Source organism: Malaclemys terrapin, chromosome 1, assembly GCF_027887155.1.
Source record: "Malaclemys terrapin pileata isolate rMalTer1 chromosome 1, rMalTer1.hap1, whole genome shotgun sequence".
In the NCBI taxonomy this organism is placed as follows: Eukaryota; Metazoa; Chordata; order Testudines; family Emydidae; genus Malaclemys; species Malaclemys terrapin.
This window is the reverse complement of record NC_071505.1, coordinates 123,259,648-123,283,609: the sequence shown is the minus strand read 5'-3', so window position 1 is coordinate 123,283,609 and position 23,962 is coordinate 123,259,648. Positions and strand designations below refer to the sequence as shown.

The following is a 23,962-nucleotide window of genomic DNA, read 5'->3' as shown; positions in this document are numbered from 1 at the left end:
ATAAAACCAGGATAGAAAATCATATGGAAAATATTATAATGTCATGATATAAATGAATGGTAGACCCTAATCTGAAATACAGCAATCTGCCTACCTACTTCACTCTCAGGATAACCAGGAATAGAGGGGTTCAGAGGCAGACAACAAAAATGTTTACTGGTAGAGAGACACTTCCTTATGGAAAAAGATTGAATAGATTGCAACTGTATAATTTATATACTAGATGAATAAGAGATGACACGATCCAAGCATATGAAATAATGAATAGCATAAAGAAGGTAAATCAGTGGTCCTGTTTATGCTTGCTCTTCATACAAGAACAAGAGGACAGTCAGTGAAACTGAGGGGGCAGCAAATTTAAATGGATACAAGGTAATACTCTTCTCTTCTCTTCTCTTCTCTTCTCTTTTTTTTTTTTTTTTTTTAACACCCAGTGTATTATTAGCCTATGGAACTGTGACAAAGTGGGAATGTTCTTAATGTTTTCTCTGAATACTATGTGTGCGTGCCTCAGTTTCCCTATGTGTTGCACAAGTATCTAGGTGGTGGGGGTGAGGGTGTGTGATCATTTCTGAGACTCCTAGCAGGCAGGTGTGACTGCTGATTGGCTGACTAGGCACAGAGAATGGCCGACACTCTGTAGCCTGGCAGCTGATGGCCAGAGCCCATCCTCTGCAAGGAGCCAGCCGAAGGTGTTGGAGAACAAAGAGGGGGAGAACAGGTGACCGGTTTGCCCCAGGAAAGAGACAAAGCATGCAGCTGGGCATGACTGAAGCTGGCTGGTTAGAAGCGAGTCAGTCTCCTAGTTTGGAATTCAGGGCGGGGGGAGCCCTGGGCTCTGGATCTCCCCAAGGCGGATTTTGCTGAATGTTCCTAATTTCTGTGCTAACAAGGTCTGGTTTACACTGTGTTCCCAACGACTAATAAACCCTTCTGTTTGCCAAGCTGGCTAAGAGTCACTGCTAACTGCAGAGGTGGGGTGCAGGGCCCCTTTGGGGGAGTGTGTAAGGCTTCCCCAGGTGTCCCATCCAGATGGGCTCACTGCAGGGAGCTCATGGTGTGAACTGGGGTGCTGAATGCTCAGAGGTCAGACCCAGGAGGTGCTTGCCCTGGTGAAAGTGTGCTCTGCAGGGGGAGAGACTACCCTAGAGTCCTGTCTGACTTCATTCAGAGCACTGAGCCTGTGACTCCGTGACAGCAACTCACTGCTCCAAGATACCTTTGAGTCAAGGAGCTTAGTAGGTTTCAGGAACAGACTAGGTATTTATCTAGATGGTAAGAGCAGCCAGAGTTACATAAGGCTTCATATATTTTTCAGAAGAAATACTAAACCCTCAGACCAACCACTAATTGATGAGGGTAATGAAGAACCTTCCCCATCAGCAGGTTATTCCAGAATTGCTCACTAAGGGGTTTCTTGCATGTTTTTCTGATCTATTGGCTATTGCCAGAGATAAGATCCTGGATGGGCTGGACCATTGTTTTGCACAATTCCAATGTTTCTTCACCTATACGTCTGCGCCCTTCCTTTTTCTTTGCGCCAAACAAGCCCACTGCTATCTGGCTAGCCCTTCCTGCTTTCCTGCCCATTCCACCGAGTCCCAAAATTGTCTGACACATTCAAGACCCAACCCAGCAGGTCTAGAGCATCACAGCTCTAGCTACCGTTTCTTGACATCAGCCTCACTTCTCAAACAGTTGTTTGGGGACAGCAACAGTTTCTCTGTGTCTTCGGCTTCAGTTCTTGTTGAGAACCATCTTCTTACATCTAGTTCCCAGGCTTGATACATGTCAGGAACTAGCATCAAGGATAAGTGGGTGAAAGAAGGAAGGTGTATTCCTAGGGAGGCTGGGGATGGGGGAAAGCAGGTCAGACTGGGCTTGGTTGCAGAGTTTCAACTAACTCTCTTTCCTGGCAGCCAAACCTTTCCCGTTCTCCCAAGTAATTAGTTGTTAAAACACTCACTCATCCCCAGGAGTGTGAGAGACTTTAAATCACGTTTGTCCTTATCCATTAGCCTGTAGTGATATTCCCCCCGCACCCTTTCCATGTTTGGAAAGGAACTGAAATTAACCATAGTGTTTAACAACACTGCCAACTTATGGTAAAGCATCATTCCTTCAGTGTGGAGAGACATCAGCACAGCTCAGGGAGTGATGTCAGCGGATTAACTCCCACTGTAAGTTAACAAAGGGAGCACAAACCATTGCCTTGATGTATGTGCTAAACATTCTTAACTTTAAAAAAAAAACACCCACACATATTCTCAAAACTGGAACTATGTAGAATCTTTCCTTAGGGTTGGTCCACACTAACCCCCCACTTCGAACTAAGATAAGCAACTTCAGCTACGTTATTCATGTAGCTGAAGTTGAAGTATCTTAGTTAGAACTTACCGTGGGTCCACATGGCAGGCAGGCTCCCCCATCGATTCCGCGTACTCCTCTCACGGAGCAGGAGTACCAGCGTCGACAGCGAGCACTTCCGGGATCAATTTATCGCTTCTAGACAAGACGCAATAAATTGATCCCAGAAGATCGATTGCTTACCGCCGGACCCGGAGGTAAGTATAGACATACCCTAAGTAACTAATACTTTGGAATGGAGTTAAAAAAAAGAAGAGACCATCTTTCTTAATCTCCTCTTTGAGGTCCATACTGACGATACACTCAAATATTTCCAACACTCATACATTCCTCAAAGGGTTTTACCCGCATCCTAGTTATGGACCCCACAATCAAAGTTTCCAAAGCTATTTTTGCTAAATTAGCCACATTAGCTTTTCCTAAAACACCATATTGTGTAATAGAAGGATTTCATATGTTCCATCCATGGGGATCTTTAATTACAAGAAACAGTTATTTTTCTCTTGTTGCAACCATCGGTTCCAACTCATTCTTTATTTTTTGCCCTAAGGCAAAGAAGTCTCTATTAAAGTTGTGAAGGCATTAAAGAGTGCATCTTTTGCTAAGCCAGCATGCATAGACATCCTTGTAATGACAGCTCTTGCAAGACTGTTTAGTATACAATCATGCACAAGGCTTAACACCTTCAAGTCCAGCTGATCTCCCACTAGTAGATTTTAGGTTTGTATGGTAACTGATCCACAGTACGGAGTGCTTTGACACCTAAAATAAAGGGCAGATGTGCTGTATTTTACAGTAAATATTTTACTACCATGCCAAATGGAATGTCTGATAGATGTAAACGGAACTTGGTTTTTTTTTTAAGATTTTATTTGTCTAACATGCTTGACAAAAAAATTACAACATCAAGTTATGCCAAAATGATTAAATAACCTTTAAGCTTTCATGCCGCAAGTCTTTTAATGATAACCTTTAAAGTAACAGCTGCTTTCAAATAATTTTTTTCACATAAAATACATAGTATTTTGAAGATACCTTAGGAAATTTTTTTTGTTAAGAGCATGTTTTATGGTTGACATAGAAATATTGTTGCAGCTAATAAAAGCTTCCCCCCCCTTAACATTTTAGTAACAAGTGCTGAGAGTGAATGTAAACATTTCAGACTTCTTTAACATACAGCCAGTTTCCTGCCACACTTGTTTCATAAAACACTTGAATTGTGACTGGTTAAGACACTTTTAGTCTAACGACACACTATCATTTTTCTTCCCGTTGATGGTCAAAATCAGTAATAGGCTATTAACTTCCAGCCTTGCTGATGTGGGCTGATCCTACAACCCTTACACAAACAGTTCTTGCAAAAATAGTCCCATGTAAATCTACTGCAGACCGCTCACGTGCATATAAACCATTCACATAAGAAAGGGTTACTGGATGGGACCCACTGTTTGCTTTTTAGTTTCAGCAAAGAGCAGCAAACCATGTTCGGTCCTAATTCACTGAACAGCTTACAAGAAATGAGAGCTTTGTGGCATGTCATGTTTTTGGGCATACCAGTTCGGATAAAGTTACTAGGCTCAAACTTAATTGCTTCCCAGCACCAGGTGGGGGAAGAGTTTTTCCACATATGAAGCATTGGAAATGAACCTAGTGTCCCTCCCAGATTTGACTTTGAGGCTCAAGCTTTCAGAAATAGTGGCCCTAGTTGTGCATGTGAATAATGTACATACAGCTGCTACATGCAAAGCTCACATTTATGTCTTCATATTGAGCGAGTGTGTGTGCAAAAGGGCACTAACATGCACAATTACATAATCTGTGTGTGCAAATGTGGGCTCTGCACATGCACTGAGTACATGCATGTTTTTTTTCTCCAGCATCGGTGTCTGAATGCCTCACCCATGAGCTTTGCCTAATGGGTGTGAAGGGTATTTAACACATAGAGCCTGTTAGTACCACAATTCTGAAAATCCATATCCAAAGTATCATACCCAGATAATCGCAGTTAAGGCAAGAGGTCTCCATTTACTTTCTTTGAAGTTGAAGAAATTGGGTAAGGTCAGGACAGAGGCCCCTTTTCCTTTAGGGCATATTTGGGGGATTAAAATACTTCATGGTTTGCTTTTTAAAGTGAATTTTTGGGCTACTGTAAAGTGCTGGAATGAAAACTCTGCCAACTCAACTCCTCTGTGAATCCACAGACACAGAGCATGAGCAGTGCTAGTTCTCACATCTGGATGGGCTGTATCTAGGGGTTAAAAAAGATTTCAGTCGCCTGGGTTCATTTAGTTCTTGATCTCTACTACTACTGTTCACAAGGAGGCAAATGATGGGGCTTGTGATGTGGACACCTGCGCTGGACGAATTGCAGTGAGCTCGCCATTCATTTCACCCATGCTGCTGAACAGCTATTAGAAGGTAAAGGGCCATCCTTGGGGTAACTCCATCAAAGTCAGGGGCGTTAACCCAGGGATGAATTAGCTCAGACTTTTAATCATTCCCAACCTAGGCCAGATTCAAAGCAGTGGCCTTATGAGAGTCTGCCCATCCCTTTACCAGTTCTTTAAACCAAACAGTCCCGCTAGGCTACCTTTTAAAACCACTACTGAACATCACAGCTTTCCTATTTTATTTTAAATCCAATCACAGATCAGCTCTCATGTTAAACCACATGGAACTCTTTAAAGAAAAAAAGGGAAATGACATTTTTCAGAGCTTACAAATGCCTGAGTTTGTACTGCATTTAACACCATCTTCCTTCTAGAACATTCAGCTGTTTACCACTCACTGGCAGTATGCACCATTTCCTCTTCCATCTGTAATGCCAGATGTGTTGCGACTGCATTAATTAGGACCTTCTCCTGCACTGGCTTTGAAAGCATGCAAGGGCACAAACTTCAGAAGGATTTGCAATAATAACTGGCTTCTTTTAACTGGTTCAATACAGTACTTGTGTATTCTTGTACTCTTTTCATATTTGCCATATTATTCAGCAAAAATATCAACATGATTTGATTTTACCAAATAGTCATTGGAAAATATTTTAAATGGTTACACCCTAGTCTAAACATTCACGTTTAAACTGTAAACATTCTTTAAGAAACACGCCTTTGAAAAGACTTTATACTTTTAATAAGTTCAATATATGGTAGATATAAAAAAAAAACCCAGTTCCCTACTCGATATATACGTGGAATGCATTCACTAGTATTTTAATGCTGAAATTTTAAAGTCCTTAATCGGCTTCTGGCAGATATTGGCACTAAAATGTCCATTCATTTTCATCACTCAAATTTGGTTGTGAAGAATTAAAAGAAAAAAAAAATAAAGGGTCTTTGCTTCTTCATTGAACAGTTCATCATCATGTTTCTTAGCCAGCAATAGAAAATTGCTTGTGTGATGGGTACATCATTAAATTCCTATAACAATCATGTGTTCCTTGGAGTAGGTAAGTCAATAACTATAGGTGGATTGAGAGGCTGGTAATTCACAGTGCACACTGACGCATTCACATAGGTAGTAGTTCCATCAGCCATTACCCCATAGCCTACAAAGAAAACAAGTTCTAGTTACTACTATTATTCACTCATATATTGCCACAAATGGAAGTGGCATTGAATAGTGCTACATCCAAACGCTCAAGGATTTAACAGGGACATATTCTGCCCTCTGTCATACTAGTGAAGCTTCCATGAGAGTAGTAATAATACCTGTGTAACAGAAGAATTTGTGCATCCTTTTAGATTGTAAAAGAAAGCCAAAGAGAACTCTCCAGCGTGTACACGTAGCGTGATATTGTAGCCACTGAAATGTGAAGTCTTCACAAAAAAGTTTAGTAACTTTAATATTTCTCTTTGAAAATCAGTTTTAAAAAATATTCTCTCTCCCGTTTTAGAAGAGGGTGGGAGCTAGGCTGTACTTCAGGCTTTAACACACTCAAATCCCTGATTTGTTGGAAATCTCACATTCAGAACTTGTCGAAACCGTCACCTTTTGGGGCTGATATTTCCTAGGCTTGGTTTCTGCTCAAAGATAATTTTTTGTTTTTTTTTAAAGAAATGTTGAGTGAAACATTTTTGGACTTATGGAAAAATGAACATATTTTTTCCATTATAAAAGAATTCTAATCACTTACGAAAAGAAAAAAAAATCAACTGGGCTTCAGCAAAACCAGCAGAAGCATGAAATCCACAATTTGGCATGGATATAGGTATGCCATGGCTTAGCATGAAAAAACTCGGTTTGATGTCAAGGTTTGAATATCTGAAAACTATGTGCTCACTAGAAACTGTCTTTAATGGGCTTTATCCTGCTGCCACTGAAGATAATGGTGACATTCCAAATCCCTTCAGTGGGAACTTGATTGGATCCAATGTGTGTTGTACACTTAAACATACCGGAGAAGTTCTAGGCATGTATATGTAATTACCTAAGTGCCTGACTGAGCTCCCATTGACGTCAATGGCAACACTCCCATGTCATGTCTACACTGCAGTTGGGAGGGAGCCGAATAAACAGTTGCACTAGTGGGGCTCAAGTGAGTGCACCAAACACAGCAGTGTGGCTGTGGCAGCTCAGGCAGTGGTGACCTGACCCCCTGAGTCTGAGCTCGCTTGACTGGTTGAGTGTCCACTGAAGCCACACCAGCCACACTGCTATTTTTAGTGTGCTAGCTCAAGCCAAGCTGTCTACTTGGGCTGGGAGGCTTGCCCCCCGCTGCAGTGTAGACATACCCTCATAAACTTCAGTGGGGATTGAGTCCAGCCTATGTACACGCTCTTGGGCCACAAACTCCATGAAATAACAGCAGATTCTTTTATTTTCTTTAAAAAGTCAACAAACTCAATGCTACAAACTGTGGGTCCAACTGCGGTCTGCTCTTGGAAAACCTTACAAGCAGAGGACTTCAGCAAGGATGAAAACTCTGTCAGGTTCCTGTCACGGAGATTTCTCCCAATCATTTCTGGTTTGCCACAGAACAATCGTTGGTTGTGAAACATGAACCACAGAACATAAACATGAATTGCAGTTAACATTGCTAGGGGAAGTTTCAGAATGTTCTCTCTCCCTCTCCAAGTTCTTAAAACACCCAATCACCATGGCACCCAGTAACTAAAATGTTAATTTTTGTGTATGATTTATAATATTGCACTTTTCATTCCTATCATGGAGACTCCTGTATCACGACCCCACCTGAGCCCTGGCAGGAGCATGGGAAATAGGATTTTAGATGACATTACTGTAGGCTGCCTGTCATGGTGACAGGTGGGGCATTTTTGGCAGTAGCAGCAGTTCAGAGGAGGAAGTGGGGAGGAAACAGTCAGTTCTTTATTCCTCCTGGATATTTAGCAGATGACTGCTGTAGATGTAGCTGTGTTTAGTCAGGGGAGGATATCATCTGTTCATACCATGCACTCACTTTGCAAAGAGCACATTCATTTGCAGAGGCTGTCTGTGAGAACTTACCTGGGAATTCTTCTCTGAGGAGTTTTACCATCCCACAGCAAAACAGGCTTGGCAGTTTCCCATTTGTTTTCTCTGAATTATGATAGTTTACAAGAACTCCCTGTCTCTTAACTCTGCTACGTACTGCGACTGAAATGGTAACTGAAATAAGTTACCATTCTTTGAGAGTCAACAGTTTTTTCTTTGGTGAGCCAAATTCAGTTATGGGGTAAGCAGATGCAACTCTATTTACCTCACAGGAGCTTACAACAGGTCATTTACACCAAGTTTAAATTTACTTGGCCTATAATAAACTAAAGGGATAATGTTAATTTTAAAATGGGTTTTGTCTGAAAATTGTTCACACAGTCTTATAAGTAACCTCTAAGACTGCTGTACCTGAAAGTGATCTAGAGAAGAGTCATTCTCTCTGTGCATTCAATTTGTTTACTTTGTACATTTGACAGCACTTTAGAAATCACCTAGTGACAGCCTTATCATCGCAAGGAATAGGCAGTGCTTGTACTCTAGGCTGTACACATTGCAAGATATGAGTAAACACCATAAGATGTATTCTTTCCCCTTTTCTTTGATTGTTAATATGATCTCACTACCATTGACTTCAATGGGAGTAAGATGGATCCCAGTTAATGATTTATAAGAAGGGAGTCAAGTATCAGGGGGTAGCCGTGTTAGTCTGTATCTACAAAAACAACAAGGAGTCTGGTGGCACCTTACAACGCCTGCATCTGTAACTTTCACTCTATGCATCCGAAGAAGTGAGGTTTTTACCCACGAAAGCTTATGCCCAAATAAATCTGTTAGTCTTTAAGGTGCCACCAGACTCCTTGTTGTTTTTATAAGGGAGTTCATTTCCCAATTGAATGCCAAATGGTTGAGAGAACATCCTTGGTGGGTCTGTGCACTGAACATTTAACCTGTTAAAAAAAAATCTTACCCCCACAGAGCCAGTGATGACTCCCTAGTGCTCTGACACACATACTCACACAAACACTGAAGAAACGATAGTGTCTCAGGTTGCTGGAGAATCCTGAACTCGCTGATGAGGAGATAATTTGTGCATGTACCATGTATTAGGATGAAGAGTGGGAGGAACCTCTAGAGTTTTATGGAGTTTCATTTTAGCTTTGTATTTATTTAGACCCTTCTAACCCAGGATCTCAGTAATTAAACCTTAGAAATCCCTAAGGATTTTAGAGAGAAAGTGAGATGCCGAGAGATTACATGATTTCCCCAAAGTCACACAGTGATTCAGTAAGGAGCAACAAATAGAATCCCGCAATCCTAACTTGTAGTCACCTAGTAGACCTCTACACTTGTTTTGAACCAACTGGATCAGTAGTTCATATGGAACTGTAGGTATAATCCCCATTTCACAGATATGGAAACTGAAACAGAGATGCCAAGGCCCAAATATTCATACTTGAATGTTAGATACTCATATGCCTCTTATTCACCTAAACAAGTGGCCTGACTTTCAGAACTGTCCGTTAATTTAGCTGCCTATCTTTAGCAACTCAAGTTTGAAAATGTTGGCCATACTGTGCAGTGACTTGGGTGCAGTTGGTTTTAAAAATCAGAGAGAGACAAGCTTGCTGACCTTCATGGATATGTCCAAAAACATGAAGTCGTGGCTGTATTCGTCTCTGGACTGTGTTCAGCAGCTCAACACATCCTACCCTCTGCATTTTCTTAGGAACCCAGTCTAGAAAACCTTTGAAGAAGAAGAAAGATTAATAAACATAGATTTAAAAGGAGAGAGAAAGGAGTCACGTTATCTGTGAAACTTTATACCTGGAAGATGCAAAATCATTCCTGGATTTTAACGTCTCTCTTAGTTTCTAGTAAGTGGCCACAGAATAATCTATTAAAATGAACATCTTCATTGCTCAGTGGAGGGGGAATGAAAAATATTTGAGGAATGAAAAAACAGTTGATCCAAAGGGATGGGATTAGAGTTATTCTTGCCAATATTTCCTTTTTAAAGGAAAGATTCTTCCAAGAGATTTTAAATTAAAAACAATTTAACCATATTTGCTCTATTTAAGGCAAACACTCTAAGTTTTATCCATCCCTGCTACATTTTAAGAAGCTTAGAGCAAAATGTTCAAAACTAGTGCCTAAAGCTAGGCCTCTAAACCGACATTTAGGCTTTTAAATCTAGAGTCAGGGTCTAATTTTAAGCACTGAATATTTTGATCTTAACTTATGTAATGTCTTTGGTGTTGCTAATTATTAAACCAAAACATACTGGCATTGGGGGTTAGATATTTCCATTTTCATACATTAAAATGATTGCCTACTACATCTGCTTGTAAAAATATTTTTCTTTCTCCCTAAAAAGTGTTGACTTTTTAATTAAAAAAAAACAAAAATGGTTTTGGTTTCCATTTTTTGTTTTTGTTTTTGCCTGTATGAAAAAATCAAAAATTTTCAAGGAAAGCAGGCACTTTGTTAAAGTTACATTTAGTTGCAAACCCAATTTTTCCATTAAAAAAAATGACAATTTTCTTTACCAGCCCTATCGGCTACTTCAGAAAGCAGAAATAAAAGCAAATCTGAACAGAGAGCACTAAAAATACTCTTTTATTAATGGCACCAAAGTGTTAAAATGATACTAAAAACTGTATCCACATCTGTACCACCAGGAGACTGATCTAACTCCCAGTTAAGTCATTGGGACTTTCCATTGACCTGATGAGACAAGGATCTGTCTCCAAATGATGGTCTTGGTTGGGCTGGAGGCTGGAAATTTGATTAAAATTATCATATTTTTAAATATCCAAGACTATATGGCAGCTTTAAACATGGGCCCATGTTAGGTGGGGGAATGAGCAGAGACCACACTGCAGCAGGAATCCCTGGAGGCATTGTGGCTGAGTTGGTCTGAATTCCTGAAGAGCCTGTGGGAGCACATGCCGGGGCAGAAACTCCAGCATTCAGCAGCTGAGCTCAACTGGCAAACACAAAAGGATAGTGGGGCCATAATCCAGCCCTCACCTTGTTGCTTTTGGGAAATCTCATGAAACTGCCAGGATCATTGTACCTCCTCCCAAAGTCTCTGCTGGCCCCTTTGCAGAGGCATGCATGTGTGACTGTTGTATTTACCTGTATGGGATGCAGGGTTTTTGTTAAAGTTATTTTACAATGAAACCTAAATGCCCAGTCTGGACAGCAAATTGTATTTATAAACGAATGTCATTTCAGAAGGGATGCTAATTGTTCACTAAATCATGGTACTTTCTTCAAAGCGATAGTGTAACCTAACCAGGATGCAGGGCCGCCAAGAGCAGGTTTGGGCCCCGGTGAAATTTTTTTTTCAGGCCCCCCAGCAAGGGTGGACTGGCTAAACAGGGCCGACGAGGGGGGGGGGGGAGAGCCGGGCCCCAGGTCCCCTTCCGGACCGCCGGGCCCCGGTAATTTGTAGCGGCTTCTCCCCCCTCTAGTTGGCCCTGCCAGGATGTGACACTTGAAGTGTGAAAACATCATCTCCTGTATACCTGTGTGAAAGATGGAAGAGCAAAGAGTCCAGAGTTGTGCAGGGAAATGCTATTCTGCAGTGCAAATTGGAATAATTTAGTTAATTTCTGTTGGTTTGGAATGATCTAATTGTTTTGTGCTGCCACATCTCTGCCACTATCATAAGATGTTGCTTCCAATTTGGGGTACCTAAAACATACACAATTTTGTACTATTCTTTAGATTTATTTATCCTTCCGTTTGCATTATGTGCCTATTGCACATTTCCATAGATACATTTCAAGGGTGTTGTGATATACTGCATATATACAGGGCTGAGAGAATAAGGATGAGCCAGAGACATACATGTACTGGATGCAGTTTTCAAATTATGGTACAGGGGGCCTGCTCCAACATGGCTAACAAGGAGTTAAGCCATTTATTTCAATGAGACCAGAAATGGAGCACTCAGTTGGAAGAGTGCACTGCATGAAAAATGGATATATACCAGCCTAATGGCAGATTCGGACACCCACATGTTTGCATTTCGGTGCCTATTTTTAAAAGTTGGTCTTGGTATATTTTAGGGTTTTGTGACTAAGGGTAAAATTTTCTGAAATGAGTAAATGACAGGTTCAAAAGTCCCATTTTTAAGAGTGACTAAGGCACTCCGAAATCTCTCCTTGAAAGTCAATGAAATCTAGGCTTCTAAGTGCTTAAGTCCTGTTTAAGAAAGGGTATTTTTGAAAATGTTATCCCAGGTCTTTTGGTGTAAATATCTTCACAGAAAATCCAGTTACATGCAACTTAATTACAGACACCGATGATCCTCATTAAACTCTGATATTTGACTCTGCTAGTCACTTTTGTCCTCTGTCAGTTTAAAATTTATTCCAGGAAATAACAGCAGTTCCTTAGCACGTCAAAATGAGTAGAGAAATTGTATCATTCAGAATCCAGTTCAATCTCTTTTTCATACCAAGCAGATTATAACCCAGGTTTTTGTTATTTCAATGGTTTGAAACAGTTAATTGTCAAAACGTCTGTGGTGAACATGAAGGCAAAGGTATTTCCACTTCAAAAACTTTACAAACAAAAATTCATGAAATTAACTTCTCCATTAAATTAAGCATTATTCATGTTGAACATGTTTTTGTTTACATGCATTATCACCCTTCTGAATCCTTCCCATATGTTTGCTGCTTATTATATACACCTGACTACACAAACTAAGAATAATTGATTACACCTAGCTAACAATTAGAGTTCATCTTAGGGATTTTTTTTATGTTTGGTTATTTGAAACAGGTTTCTGCAACTGTCAGGAAAGTATAAATCTTTGTCACAGACAATCACGCAGACAGCTACAGATGAAGACTTAAAGGTGAAATGAAATCGATTAAAAAAAAAAAAGAAAGAAAGAAAGGAAGAAAAGGAAGAATGCTTCATGAGAAGCCAAAGAATCCTTAACTTAATTCTTTACATGGTAGGAAACTGACTTTTTAAAAAATGAAATTAATACATATTCAAAAGAAACTTATTTTTGCTGTAGTATTTTTATTGTATTTCCAATATGACCTAATCAAAGGTAAGTGTCTCTCACACTGCTATATATTATGACCCAGTAATATATGGTATATCCTCATTAACAGGTGGCTGAGTACGATGACTGCAGATAATTGTAAACTCTTGGGGAACTGTCTTCCCAATATGTGTGTACAAATGCCTGGCACAAGGGGAACACGTATCCTGATTGTGGCATCTGGGCACTACCACGATACAAATAATGAAGAATAGTGACTCTGAGTAGGATTTTCAGAAGGGCCTATGTGACACAGAAGCACAATTCTGTTCAAAGTCAATGAGACTTGTGCTCCTGAATCCCTTTGGCACTTTTAAAATCTCACCAATTTATCTCTGTAGTTCTGTAACATCAGTTGATCAGGAGGGTATTTGTTCTGCTACAGGAAGGGGATGAATAGGGAGAAGAGAAAAGTGGATGGTGGGCAGAATTAAGACATACACTTAAGGGAAAAAGAAAAGGGGAGAAGAAAGGAGGACATGATTTCATGAGGCACCAGCTCAAAAGAGGGATATAATCAGTAACAGGACTCAACCTGAGAGGCCACATTGCAGCACCCTCTCTTGGACCACATACAGAAGAGGGTAGTTGTCCTCTGAGTCATTAAACAGACAGGAACCACCTATTACGGGAGTCTCTAAACCTAATAAAAAGAACGAGGAGTACTTGTGGCACCTTAGAGACTAACAAATTTATTTGGGCATAAGCTTTCATGGGCTAAAACCCACTTCATCGGATGCATGCAGTGGAAAATACAGTAGGAAGATATATATACACAGAGAACATGAAAAAATGGGTGTTGCTATACCAGCTCTAATGAGACTAATCAATTAAGGTGGGCTATTATCAGCAGGAGAAAAAACTTTTGTCATGATAATCACATCAGCCACACCATCAGAGGCTCGTTCACCTGCCAATGTGATATATGCCATCATGTGCCAGCAATGCCACCCTGCCATGTACGTTGGCCAAACCGGAAAGTCTCTACGCAAAAGAATAAATGGACACAAATCAGACATCAAGAATTATAACATTCAAAAACCAGTCGGAGAACACTTCAACCTCCCCGGTCACTCAATTACAGACCTAAAAGTCACAATTCTTCAACCAAAAAACTTCAAAAACAGACTCCAATGAGAAACTGCAGAACTGGACTTAATATGCAAACTGGACACCATTAAATTAGGCTTGAATAAAGACTGGGAGTGGATGGGTCATTACACAAAATAAAAACTATTTCCCCAGGCTAATTTTTCCCCTACTGTTTTAAATGGGCCATCCTGATTATCACTACAAAAGTTTTTTTTTCTCCTGCTGATAATAGCCCACCTTAATTGATTAGTCTCGTTGGAGTTGGTATGGCAACCCCCATTTTTTCATGTTCTCTGTGTATATATATCTTCCTACTGTATTTTCTACTGCATGCATCTGATGAAGTGGGTTTTAGCCCACAAAAACTTATGCCCAAATAAATGTGTTAGTCTCTACGGTGCCACAAGTACTCCTTGTTCTTTTTGCTGATTCAGACTAACACGCTACCACTCTGAAACCTCTAAACCTAATGTAACAGTGAGAATCACTGCAGGCATGGCAGTAGCAGCTCTTGCTGGGTCACTTGTCGATACCCCATGCAAACCTGACAGCGACCTAACAAACTCTGTAAGTTAAAGGGAAATACATTTAAAATCCATAAAAGGAAATGCTCCTTTTTGCAGCATTATAGTCATACTGTCATAGGAAGTTATCTAAATTGTGTGGCTGAATTTGCAAGAGCATTGGATACTTTTATGTTCATTAATAACATTTGTAGTTATGCAGTCTAAGACCAGGATAATAGTAATCAACTTCCAGGTTAAAATAATTGCCCGTGGAGGTCAGAAAGGAATTCTGTTTCCAACCCATCCATGCACAGCCTAATACATAGCTGGGTGCAATACGGTGAGGAGGTTGGCACTTTCCTTTGGAATGCCACAGAGTGGCTGCTGCAGAAAAGTAAATAACATGTTAGGTGGAGCAATATTTTGATCCAACTCATTAAAGGGTTGCAGACCATTCAGCGCGGAACATGAGTTGTCCATAGATACGTTAATATAGACAAGACACCAGGAAAATAAAGCAAAGAAATATGCAACATTTCTCAGAAAAGCCATGGAGGATGGTTGAAGATAAAAAACAAAATAGGATAAATTCTCAGACTAGTTGATAAGTGAATTACAAACACTAGATATGTGGACATTCTTTGGAATTGACAAAGGATAGGGTTTTCTCATGACTAATCAGATGGAAGTTTGGGAGTTTAAGAATAAAAGACAAAGTATTTCAAATGTTTTAAGTTGTTTTATTTGGATTTATAAATGGGTCCACCAAAAATCCAATACTAACCATTAGGCTACCATTTGGGATTATCTGCTATGCTAAATGTTTAGGGCTAACAGCTCCAGACCTGCAAGCACTGAGGGATGAATGGCTGTTACCAGTTTTTAAGTTCCAAGTCCATATACGGAATAAATCTGATGACTGGAAGTGAGTAATGGATTAAACACAGAGTCTTATTGGGAGAACAAAGGTTTACAAAGAAGAAATCCTTATCTCCAAAGCTTCAGTGAAGCACTTAAAGCAAAATCATTTTATTCTAGTGAAAAACAAAACAAAACACTTTACATACTCTACATGAAAATTTTGAAAGAGAAGGGGAAAAAGTGGTGGGAGTGAGGATTTTAGCACTTAGTGAAATTGTGGACTGAAAGGAGTCTTAAGTTTAAAAGTCAAATTCAGCAGAGCACTTAAGCATGAATTTCACTTTATCATGATTAAATCTGAGTTTTGAGCATGTGTTTACAGTTAAGCATGTGTTTAAATGCTTTTCTGAATCAGGGCCAAAAAGATTTATGTTAATACTTTATTTCCATAATCGAGGTCAGATAACTATTATCAGGAAACATAATAAGCCCTCTACTTGTATAAAGATATATTTTATCTCACAATAATATTTGTCAAATGAAAATGTAAAATGATTCTTGTTGGCCTACACATGTCAGCAGGTCCTCTCTAAAGAATGGGCACCATAAGTGTGGCCATTTGGGTTCATGAGAAGGAAGCAGAGGTGGCAACTCATGAGGAAAGAAGGGAGAAATAAATACTGAATATTGGATGGAGGGGAATGCTACCATAAAAAGGTGGTGGGGAAGCTATATGTAAGAACTTAGGGCCTGATCCTCCATTCCTTGTCCAATCAACTCTCCTCAGTTATTTCAGTGGAAGCTTTGAGTGGACAAGGAACGCAGGATCAGACCTCTAAATTATGTAAGTATATTAGGCCTGATTCATCATTGCGTCACCCCAGTTTTGACACTGGTGTAGCTCTATTGATTTCAGTGGAGTCACATTGGCATGAAACTGGAATGCTAGATGCATCCGTGAATCAGGGCCATTGTTTCTTTATAATGTACATTAAGGCAAAATATTTCACATCCCCCGCTGAATTTAGGTAATAGCGATTAGAAACCTTGGGATGAAATCCTAGCCCCAATTCAATCCAGAGGAGCTTTGCTTTTGACTTCCCTGGGGCCAGGATTTCACCCCGTGTCTGAAAAGAGCACACAGTTACTATATCATTTGAAATATGTAACTAAAAGTGTTAATGTTTTCTTACCAAGAGGTGGTCCATGTGTTATAAGAATATCTATTCCATCTGGAATAAGGTTCCATTTCTCTAATAGTGCTTGGCCTCGTGGAAGATTAAAGCCCCAGCCATAAAACCAAGGTTGCCTGCCAAAAGAGGAGGAGAATGTCTTCAATGCTACTCATATGCATTGGTCATCTAATTAAAAAATGGAGACTGATTCTCTTCTGTTAAGGAATTTGGGGACACAAATAGCATTAGTTTCCTTCCCCCTACGTACAATGATACCATATCTGCATACAACCGTCATTATTTAATGTGCAGGAAATCAACAAGCTTATCAGCTTAAATATACAGTCTATTGTAAAATATTTATTGCATTCTTCTAATTGGTTTGAGAGGCAACAACTGTAGGAGTTGAAGTAGCCTACATAGTGCTATACCTGGAGTTCCATTATATCTATTGGACCACCACTCTGAAGTGTGTGTGTGTGTGTGTGTATTATATTATAGCATGGCCTTCTTCCCACTTTGGCCCTGATCTTACAATTGATGGGCCTGGGCAGAACCCTGCACACATACAGATCCAATTATGGGCTTGGGGCCATAATCCATATTATGTTTGGTTAACATTGGAAGCATCACACCAGAACAAACGTTTATTAAATTCATATATACTGTACAATTTTCCTCTGTCATCCACCACATTAATTGTTTATAAAATAAAATTTTACATATTCAAGATTTAGTATCTGATGAGAATTTATTTTAGGGTTGTTGTTTTTTTCAACACATTATTTATGGAACAGCTCACTATTAAGTGGTGGGATTATAATAAAGTCAGTCAGAATATAATTCATTTTTTATGCAATCCCATTGATGAAAAAGCTATATTTCATAGTAATATCACTGTGGCAAATTATGACTTACTGATGATGCTACAAGTCATGAAATGTGGGGCTAGTTTTGGGTTGCTTTTTTTTTTTTTTTTTTTTTTTTGACAGACTGACTGGTGTTCTGGGCATATCCATATATGGAGAACAACAAATGGGCTGCTGTGATTTAATAAGGTTTATGATAATTGCAGCCTTAGTGTTTATAAATATGTACACATCAACCAGAGTTCTCCTTCAGATCTTACTTTGTTAAAGAAAGCTTTCCACTCCCTCACGGCATCCAAATGAAAAAGCGAGATTTCTTTTAAACAAATTCTCTGAACTACTCTTTGCATCATGTATGGCAAAGACAAAAGAGAATGCTCATGAAGCTCTTATTCTTCCTCTTCTGATACTGATGCTTGACTACCACTTCAGAAATTAACACGTTGTCTGCAATCTTCGTGATCATCTATTTTTCACATCTCCTTTCGGAATGCTGTTAGACATGTGTATGCTGAAAATAACTGAAAAACACTGCATTCTAAGAGAAATAAAGGAACACAGGCTATCCTAGAAGGGGAAGCAAACTGTAGTAGAAGAGCCCTCTAACAAGCAGAGCTTCTGTGGGAAGCTCCCCCTCCTTCCCATAGGTTAGAGGCCCAATTTCTCTAGAGCCCAAGTGTTCGGGCTCTGCAGTACTGGTTGAGGGTGGTGTCAAGCTAAGAGTCCCTATCATGGTTCTGCATGGCCCTGGCTAACTGTTAGCCTTCTGTTTGAAAACCTAACTGGAAGTTTCTACTGTTGCAGCTGTGACCACCAATATCTCTCTCTTGGATCATTCCAGTCCCTGTGGTGGGAGACAAAGAGGGTGGGTACAGGAAAGAAAACTAATGGCAGCAAGGCTCCATTAGGAGACATGCTGACAAGGGTAGGGGTTGGCTGGGCAGCTCTACCTACCAAAGGGAGAATCAGGGATAGAACAGTGAGTTTCAGATCAGAGTTTTTTGATGAGCTTTTACCTTTCAGCGACTTTTTCCTTATGGGGTGCTCTCCCACCAGGAAGAGTAGCATGTGGCTCTAAGGTACATGGTTCCTCACCTGCCCACTGGTGGGATGGGAACTCTGCATCTATTCACTGGCTTATTCTGCAATAAGCTAGCAGTGATCTCTGCAGCCTTATTTACAGGTAAATATCGATTTGGCTGTCTTATATTAAGTCACTCTCTCCCTTGCCTTGCCGCCAGCCTGCATAGTTCCTCCAACTGTGAGAAGACTGGAGTCAACTGCCTCTATAAATGAAGGCAGTCTCATTTATCCAGAGAGAAGAAAGATGCTCCAGTGGTTGGGATACTAACTAAAAGCCCAGGTTTAAATCCCTGCTCTGGAACAGATTTCCTGTGTGAACTTGGTGAAGATAATAAAGATAAGTTCCCTACCTCACAGAAGTGTTGTGAGGATAAATATAATAAGGACTGTGAGCTGCTCAGCTGTTACAGTAATAAAGACTGTATAAGTACCATAGAGATCTTACAGAGTTTTGGCCTGTTTCTTTGAAAAAAACAACAACAAGGCTGCAGCCCAACTCACAAATGCCAATGGCCTTCCTTCACTAGCGCCACAAAAGAAATCCTAAGATGGCTGGTATTCTGGTCTCACACTCAACAAATTTTATCTAGTCAACAAATAATGTTTAGCCACAGGCCCAAAATTAGTTTTCCACAAATATTCTTATGAACAAAACTTCATTTGCAAAACGTGAATACGAAAAAAGGGGGAAATGTGACAATTAACACTTCAGTTTCCAACTGACCTGAAATGTTCCTGAGACATTTTTCTCCCACCCCTCCTCATCCAGGCCCTAACCAATACCCTTTGGAGTTAGTGGGAGTCTTTCCACTGACTTCAGTGGGCACTAGATCAGGCCTTCTATTCCCATGCTCTACAGAGATCATCAATGAGTGTGGTGCACAAACAGGAAGCAAAATGTAACACAGCTGCTGTGCTCCCTGAGAAACAAATGGAGAGAAAAACACCAATATTTACCAAAGAGAAATGGTAAGAAATCAGCATAGAAAAAATAATTATTTTAAAGATACATTGGAGCAAAAAAAAAAAATAACCTCAACTGTCAAAGAACTTGATAGTGTCTCGTTGATTCCACTGAAATCCATAGGCTTATGGATCACATATATACATGTAAAATCCTAGTGGTTTGCCTGCCTCTATTAGGCCCATTATATACAAACTCACTTTTTTTTAAGTGTGTTTCTCTTTCTGAATAGGCATGTTCTGCAGCTTATTTAGACAAGGAATATTGTCCCCTTTCCTCTCTCGCTTTGTGCCTGCAGTGCATATTTGCTTGAGTTAGGGGTTGGTGAGTTATGCATGCTGGAGCTGTTCTTTTGTGACTAGGAAGTGTTAGAACTTGTGTGATTTGCCATTATGCTGTCTTTTATGACAATCCCAGGAATGACAGAAATGTCTGAAATATTTCTGGCTAAAATCTGAAAGGATTCAGTGCATAATGTTAGTATTATTTATATTAAATAAATTCATACACTTCAATGCCCAAACCACACAAAAGTAAAATCATTTTTATGTGCAGAGGGATTTTATCCCTCAAGTCTCTTCTTGTGAAATGTTATTACAAAACAGCCATCAAAGTTTCTGTGCAGGGAAAAAAAAATCTACCCATATACACACGAACAACGGTCTGACCTGGAAATCATGTAAAGACAACTTTGTCTAATATTTCCATCCATCATAGAATGTGGAAGGAAAGTTACAGAGTTAAGATCTGATGCTTTTTTGGATCGCTTTTTTTAGTGTTTACTCAGTGAAAGTATAACTCTTTTATAAAATAGTTCACATAACTATCTATTTTACATTCATATACTTAGGGAGAAAAATCTGCTGGTTCTAGAAAAGAAAGGTGCAAAAAATGTATTTGGCAGTTAAACACCTCTACCATGAATGTACTTCATGTTAGGAGCCAAGTACCCATGATTAACAGTGTACTTTGATTTAGGTTTTGCCTTCTTATAGCAAACAGCTATATCTTGTTGAAATTCAATGCTTTTATTATTATGACAGAAAAATGACTGACTACATATAAGGCTGTAGGGAGAAAAGTATATTGCAAGTGAATATGTTTACTGCACAATTAAGCTTGTGTTAAAAACACATGAACAAGTTTTACAGGTCAACTCGTCTTACGTACAAAAATGCCTGGATTCTCAAAATTTGTGCTAGCAATCGGATGTTGCTTTCTATACTGAATTTCTGTCTTTCTGTTCTAAAGAAACCATTGGAATAATTTTCTTACAGAATGATGGTTGCTATGACAACCATAGCAAATTTTCCTTTTCTGAAACAGATGTCTCATTTAGTTGAAAATTAGAATGTGAAAAACCCATGGGAAAAATTAATTCAAACTTTAACAGAACACTGACTACAATGTAATCTCTTATAGGTTAACCCCTTAACATCTTTCTGCACTCCTATAGTAACCTTCAAATAAACTCTAATTAAACCATTTTAACCTCCTATAAATGACCACCTTAGCTATCATTGGCACTTTAGTTTTCTTTGAAGTGTGAATTTCTGTTACCCATAATAACAGAGAAAAGTAGCATTAAAAGAGTGGTCAAACACATTACTCCCTTAACTATTTATCACTGTTTGTTCTTTTATTCAACCACCATTGGAAAGAGGAACAGTGCAGTTTGAGTGTTCTATTCTATTCTTCTGTCACTTAAATGGGGCATAACTTAGTTTTACATGTAATTTACTGGACAGGGCTGTCATTCATTACGTAAATCTGACCTGTAATTTATGTTAGAAGTGAGGGTTTGTGTTCTTATACCGGTATACATCTCAAATTGCGTAGCAGATGTACTAATGGGTAAGGGATACACAAAAAGGGTACCGGAGTGGGCAAACCAAGCAATATATATGTATTCTCCTATCAGAAGAAGTGAGAGACTGAAATGTGTTTCTTTGTGGCTTTCATTTAACTGCTTAACTAGAAGGAACCATTACTACCTTCATCTACACTTACTAGCTGAACATAAAAACCACGATCATTGCAGGTCAGTTACACATGCACATCTCCAGAATTAGTACGCAATTAAAAAAACATTCCAATTTATCGCATGACCCCCTAACTCCTGGCGGTCTGGTACACTGAAAGAACTTGGGGACTGCAAATTTTACTGCAGTAGCTTAATCAAGAATGTGCAGTCAATTGAGCCCGATTCTGCAACTGTTAGTTACACCACTGGTCTCAATGACATCAATGGGACTACTCACATGAGTAAGGGTTGTAGAATCAGACCCAGTGTCTACAAAGATGTATGGGTGACACTTGTCCTTTCTACCATTGCAGAATACTATTCATCAATGAGTAGCGTCTTGAGTACACCATACAAGCAACAACAACGTGCTAAAATTTCCGCTATGATGATCTCTCTTCTTGACTGACAGGCATTTCTGTGTCCCATTCAAGCAAGAGATTGCTCTAGTTTTCTCTTTGCTTATGATATATATTTAAAAGGATCACAGTGAAGTGTTACTCAGATTGATCCCCTGCGCAGAATTGCTATTTCTCTGTTGTAAATGAACAAGTAGGTATTAGCCCATCTTCCTACAGAAACTCATCAGGAAAACAAATTGCTCAAAGTTAATCCACTCAGCTCCACTCCTATATACAATTATACAACTGCATATCTTGAACATTAAAAGATTGGCTCATGCATGCCTCAAGCCATACTGGCAAAAAGTACAGGTCAAGGAACATGGGCGTATGATGTACAATTAACATCCTTGTTGCCAAAATTGCAGCCAACAGGCCAAGGACTGAATCAGAGAAGATAGAGCTGGAAAAGACTGCTTCAGGCCATCATGTCCATCCCCCAGGAACCCTGGCAGGATTTTCCCCAACAGGACATTTTTTAGTATTTTGTCTAGGCTTATTGTAAATGTGCCAAGCAACTGGGGCTTCCATTACTTCCCCGGGTAGCTATTCCATAGCTCAATACATTTTACTGTTTGGAAATTCTGACTGATATTCAGTCTCAATTTTACCTTTCTCAGGGCAGTCTACATTTACTACAGCGGCACAGCTGCACTGCTGTAGTGCTTCATTGAAGATGTTACTATGCCGATGAGAGAGCTTCTCCCATCGGTATAGTTATTCCACTTCTGCGAGAGGTGGTAGCTGTGTTGATGCGAGAAGCCTTCCTGTCAACATAGCACTGTCTACACTAGGTCAGTATAACTCTGTCACTCAGGGGTGTGGATTTTTCCACACCCCTGAGTGATGTAGTTATACGGATGTAAGTTTATTGTGTAGACCTGACCTCAGTTTCATCTTATTATTCCTAGTTATAATCCTATGAACCACTTTAAATACTGTCCATGATTGCCTGGAGTTTATTCCCTTCAGATGTTTGTAGTCTCATGTCCCTTATTATTGCATTAGTTGTCTTTTAGCCAACCTATGTGTAGCTTTTTAATCTTTCCTCAAAAGTCCCTCCAGTCCACTAATCATTTTTGTTGCTCTTCTCTGAGCTCCTCTGAGAATCTTCAATTCTCTTCCCCGGTTCTCAAAGTGCCTTCATGATCCTGTCACATCATCTTTTGCTGGGGTTGGTTGTTCCCACAATGACTGTTAATGGGAAATCCAAAATGTTCTTACTGTGCTGTCACTTGACCTTGTACCCAGAGGGTAGAAAACGATCTTGAATGGGCATGGTGACTAAAGTAACTATTCATCATTCAGAGATAAGAAACTTTGATAGGGCAGTGTTTGTTTATAGGCTTTTCTATGGCATGCATCATCTTAGTACATGACTACCTCACAAACGTTCACAGAAATGTAGGGCTGGAAGGGATCTTGAAAAATCATCAAGACCAGTCCCCTGCGCTGAGGCAGAACCAAGTAAACCCAGATCTTCCGAACAGGGGTTTGTCCAACTGTTTTTAAAAACCTCCAGTGATGGGGATTCCACAGCTTCCCTTGGAAGCTTATTACAGAGCTTAACTAACCTTGTAGTTAGAAAGTACTTCCTAATATCTAACCTAAATCTCCTTTGCTGCAGATTAAGCCCATTATTTCTGGTCCTACCTTCAATGAACATGGAGGACAACTGATCACAGTCCTCTTTAGAACAGCCCTTAACGTATTTCAAGATGTTACCAGGCCCCTCCTCAGTCGTCTTTTCTCAATACTAAACATGCCTTGGTTTTTAAACCTTTCCTCTTAGGTCAGGTTTTCTAAATCTTTAATCACTTTGTTACTCTCCTGTGGACTCCGTCCACTTTGTCCATAACTTTCCTATATTGTAGTGCCCAGAACTGGACATAGTACTCCACTGAGGCCTAACCAGTGCCAAGTAAGGCGGAGCAATCACCTCCCATGTCTTACATATGACACTCCTTTTAACATACCCCAGAATAATATTAGCCTATTTAGGAATTGCATCACAATGTTGACTCATTCAATTTTTGATTCACTATCCTTTTCAGCAGTACTACCGCCTAGCCAGTTATTCCTTATAACCCTATTATCCTCTAGGTGCTTACAAA

General features: G+C 39.7%; 1 protein-coding gene across 2 annotated transcripts in view; it reads right to left on the bottom strand.

Moving 5' to 3' along the window:
* Window positions 1-3,376: 3,376 nt before the first annotated feature.
* MPPED1 (metallophosphoesterase domain containing 1) overlaps window positions 3,377-23,962 on the bottom strand; it is a 77,676-nt gene continuing 57,090 nt past the window's right edge. For both annotated transcript variants that reach the window (XM_054037821.1, XM_054037831.1), the window contains exons 5-7: window positions 16,527-16,642; window positions 9,434-9,547; window positions 3,377-5,914 (exon numbers count right to left, since the gene is read on the bottom strand). In XM_054037821.1, the coding sequence (XP_053893796.1) occupies window positions 5,796-5,914; window positions 9,434-9,547; window positions 16,527-16,642 (349 nt within the window). In that variant the 3' untranslated portion in view covers window positions 3,377-5,795. The remainder of the gene's footprint in view (window positions 5,915-9,433; window positions 9,548-16,526; window positions 16,643-23,962) is intronic.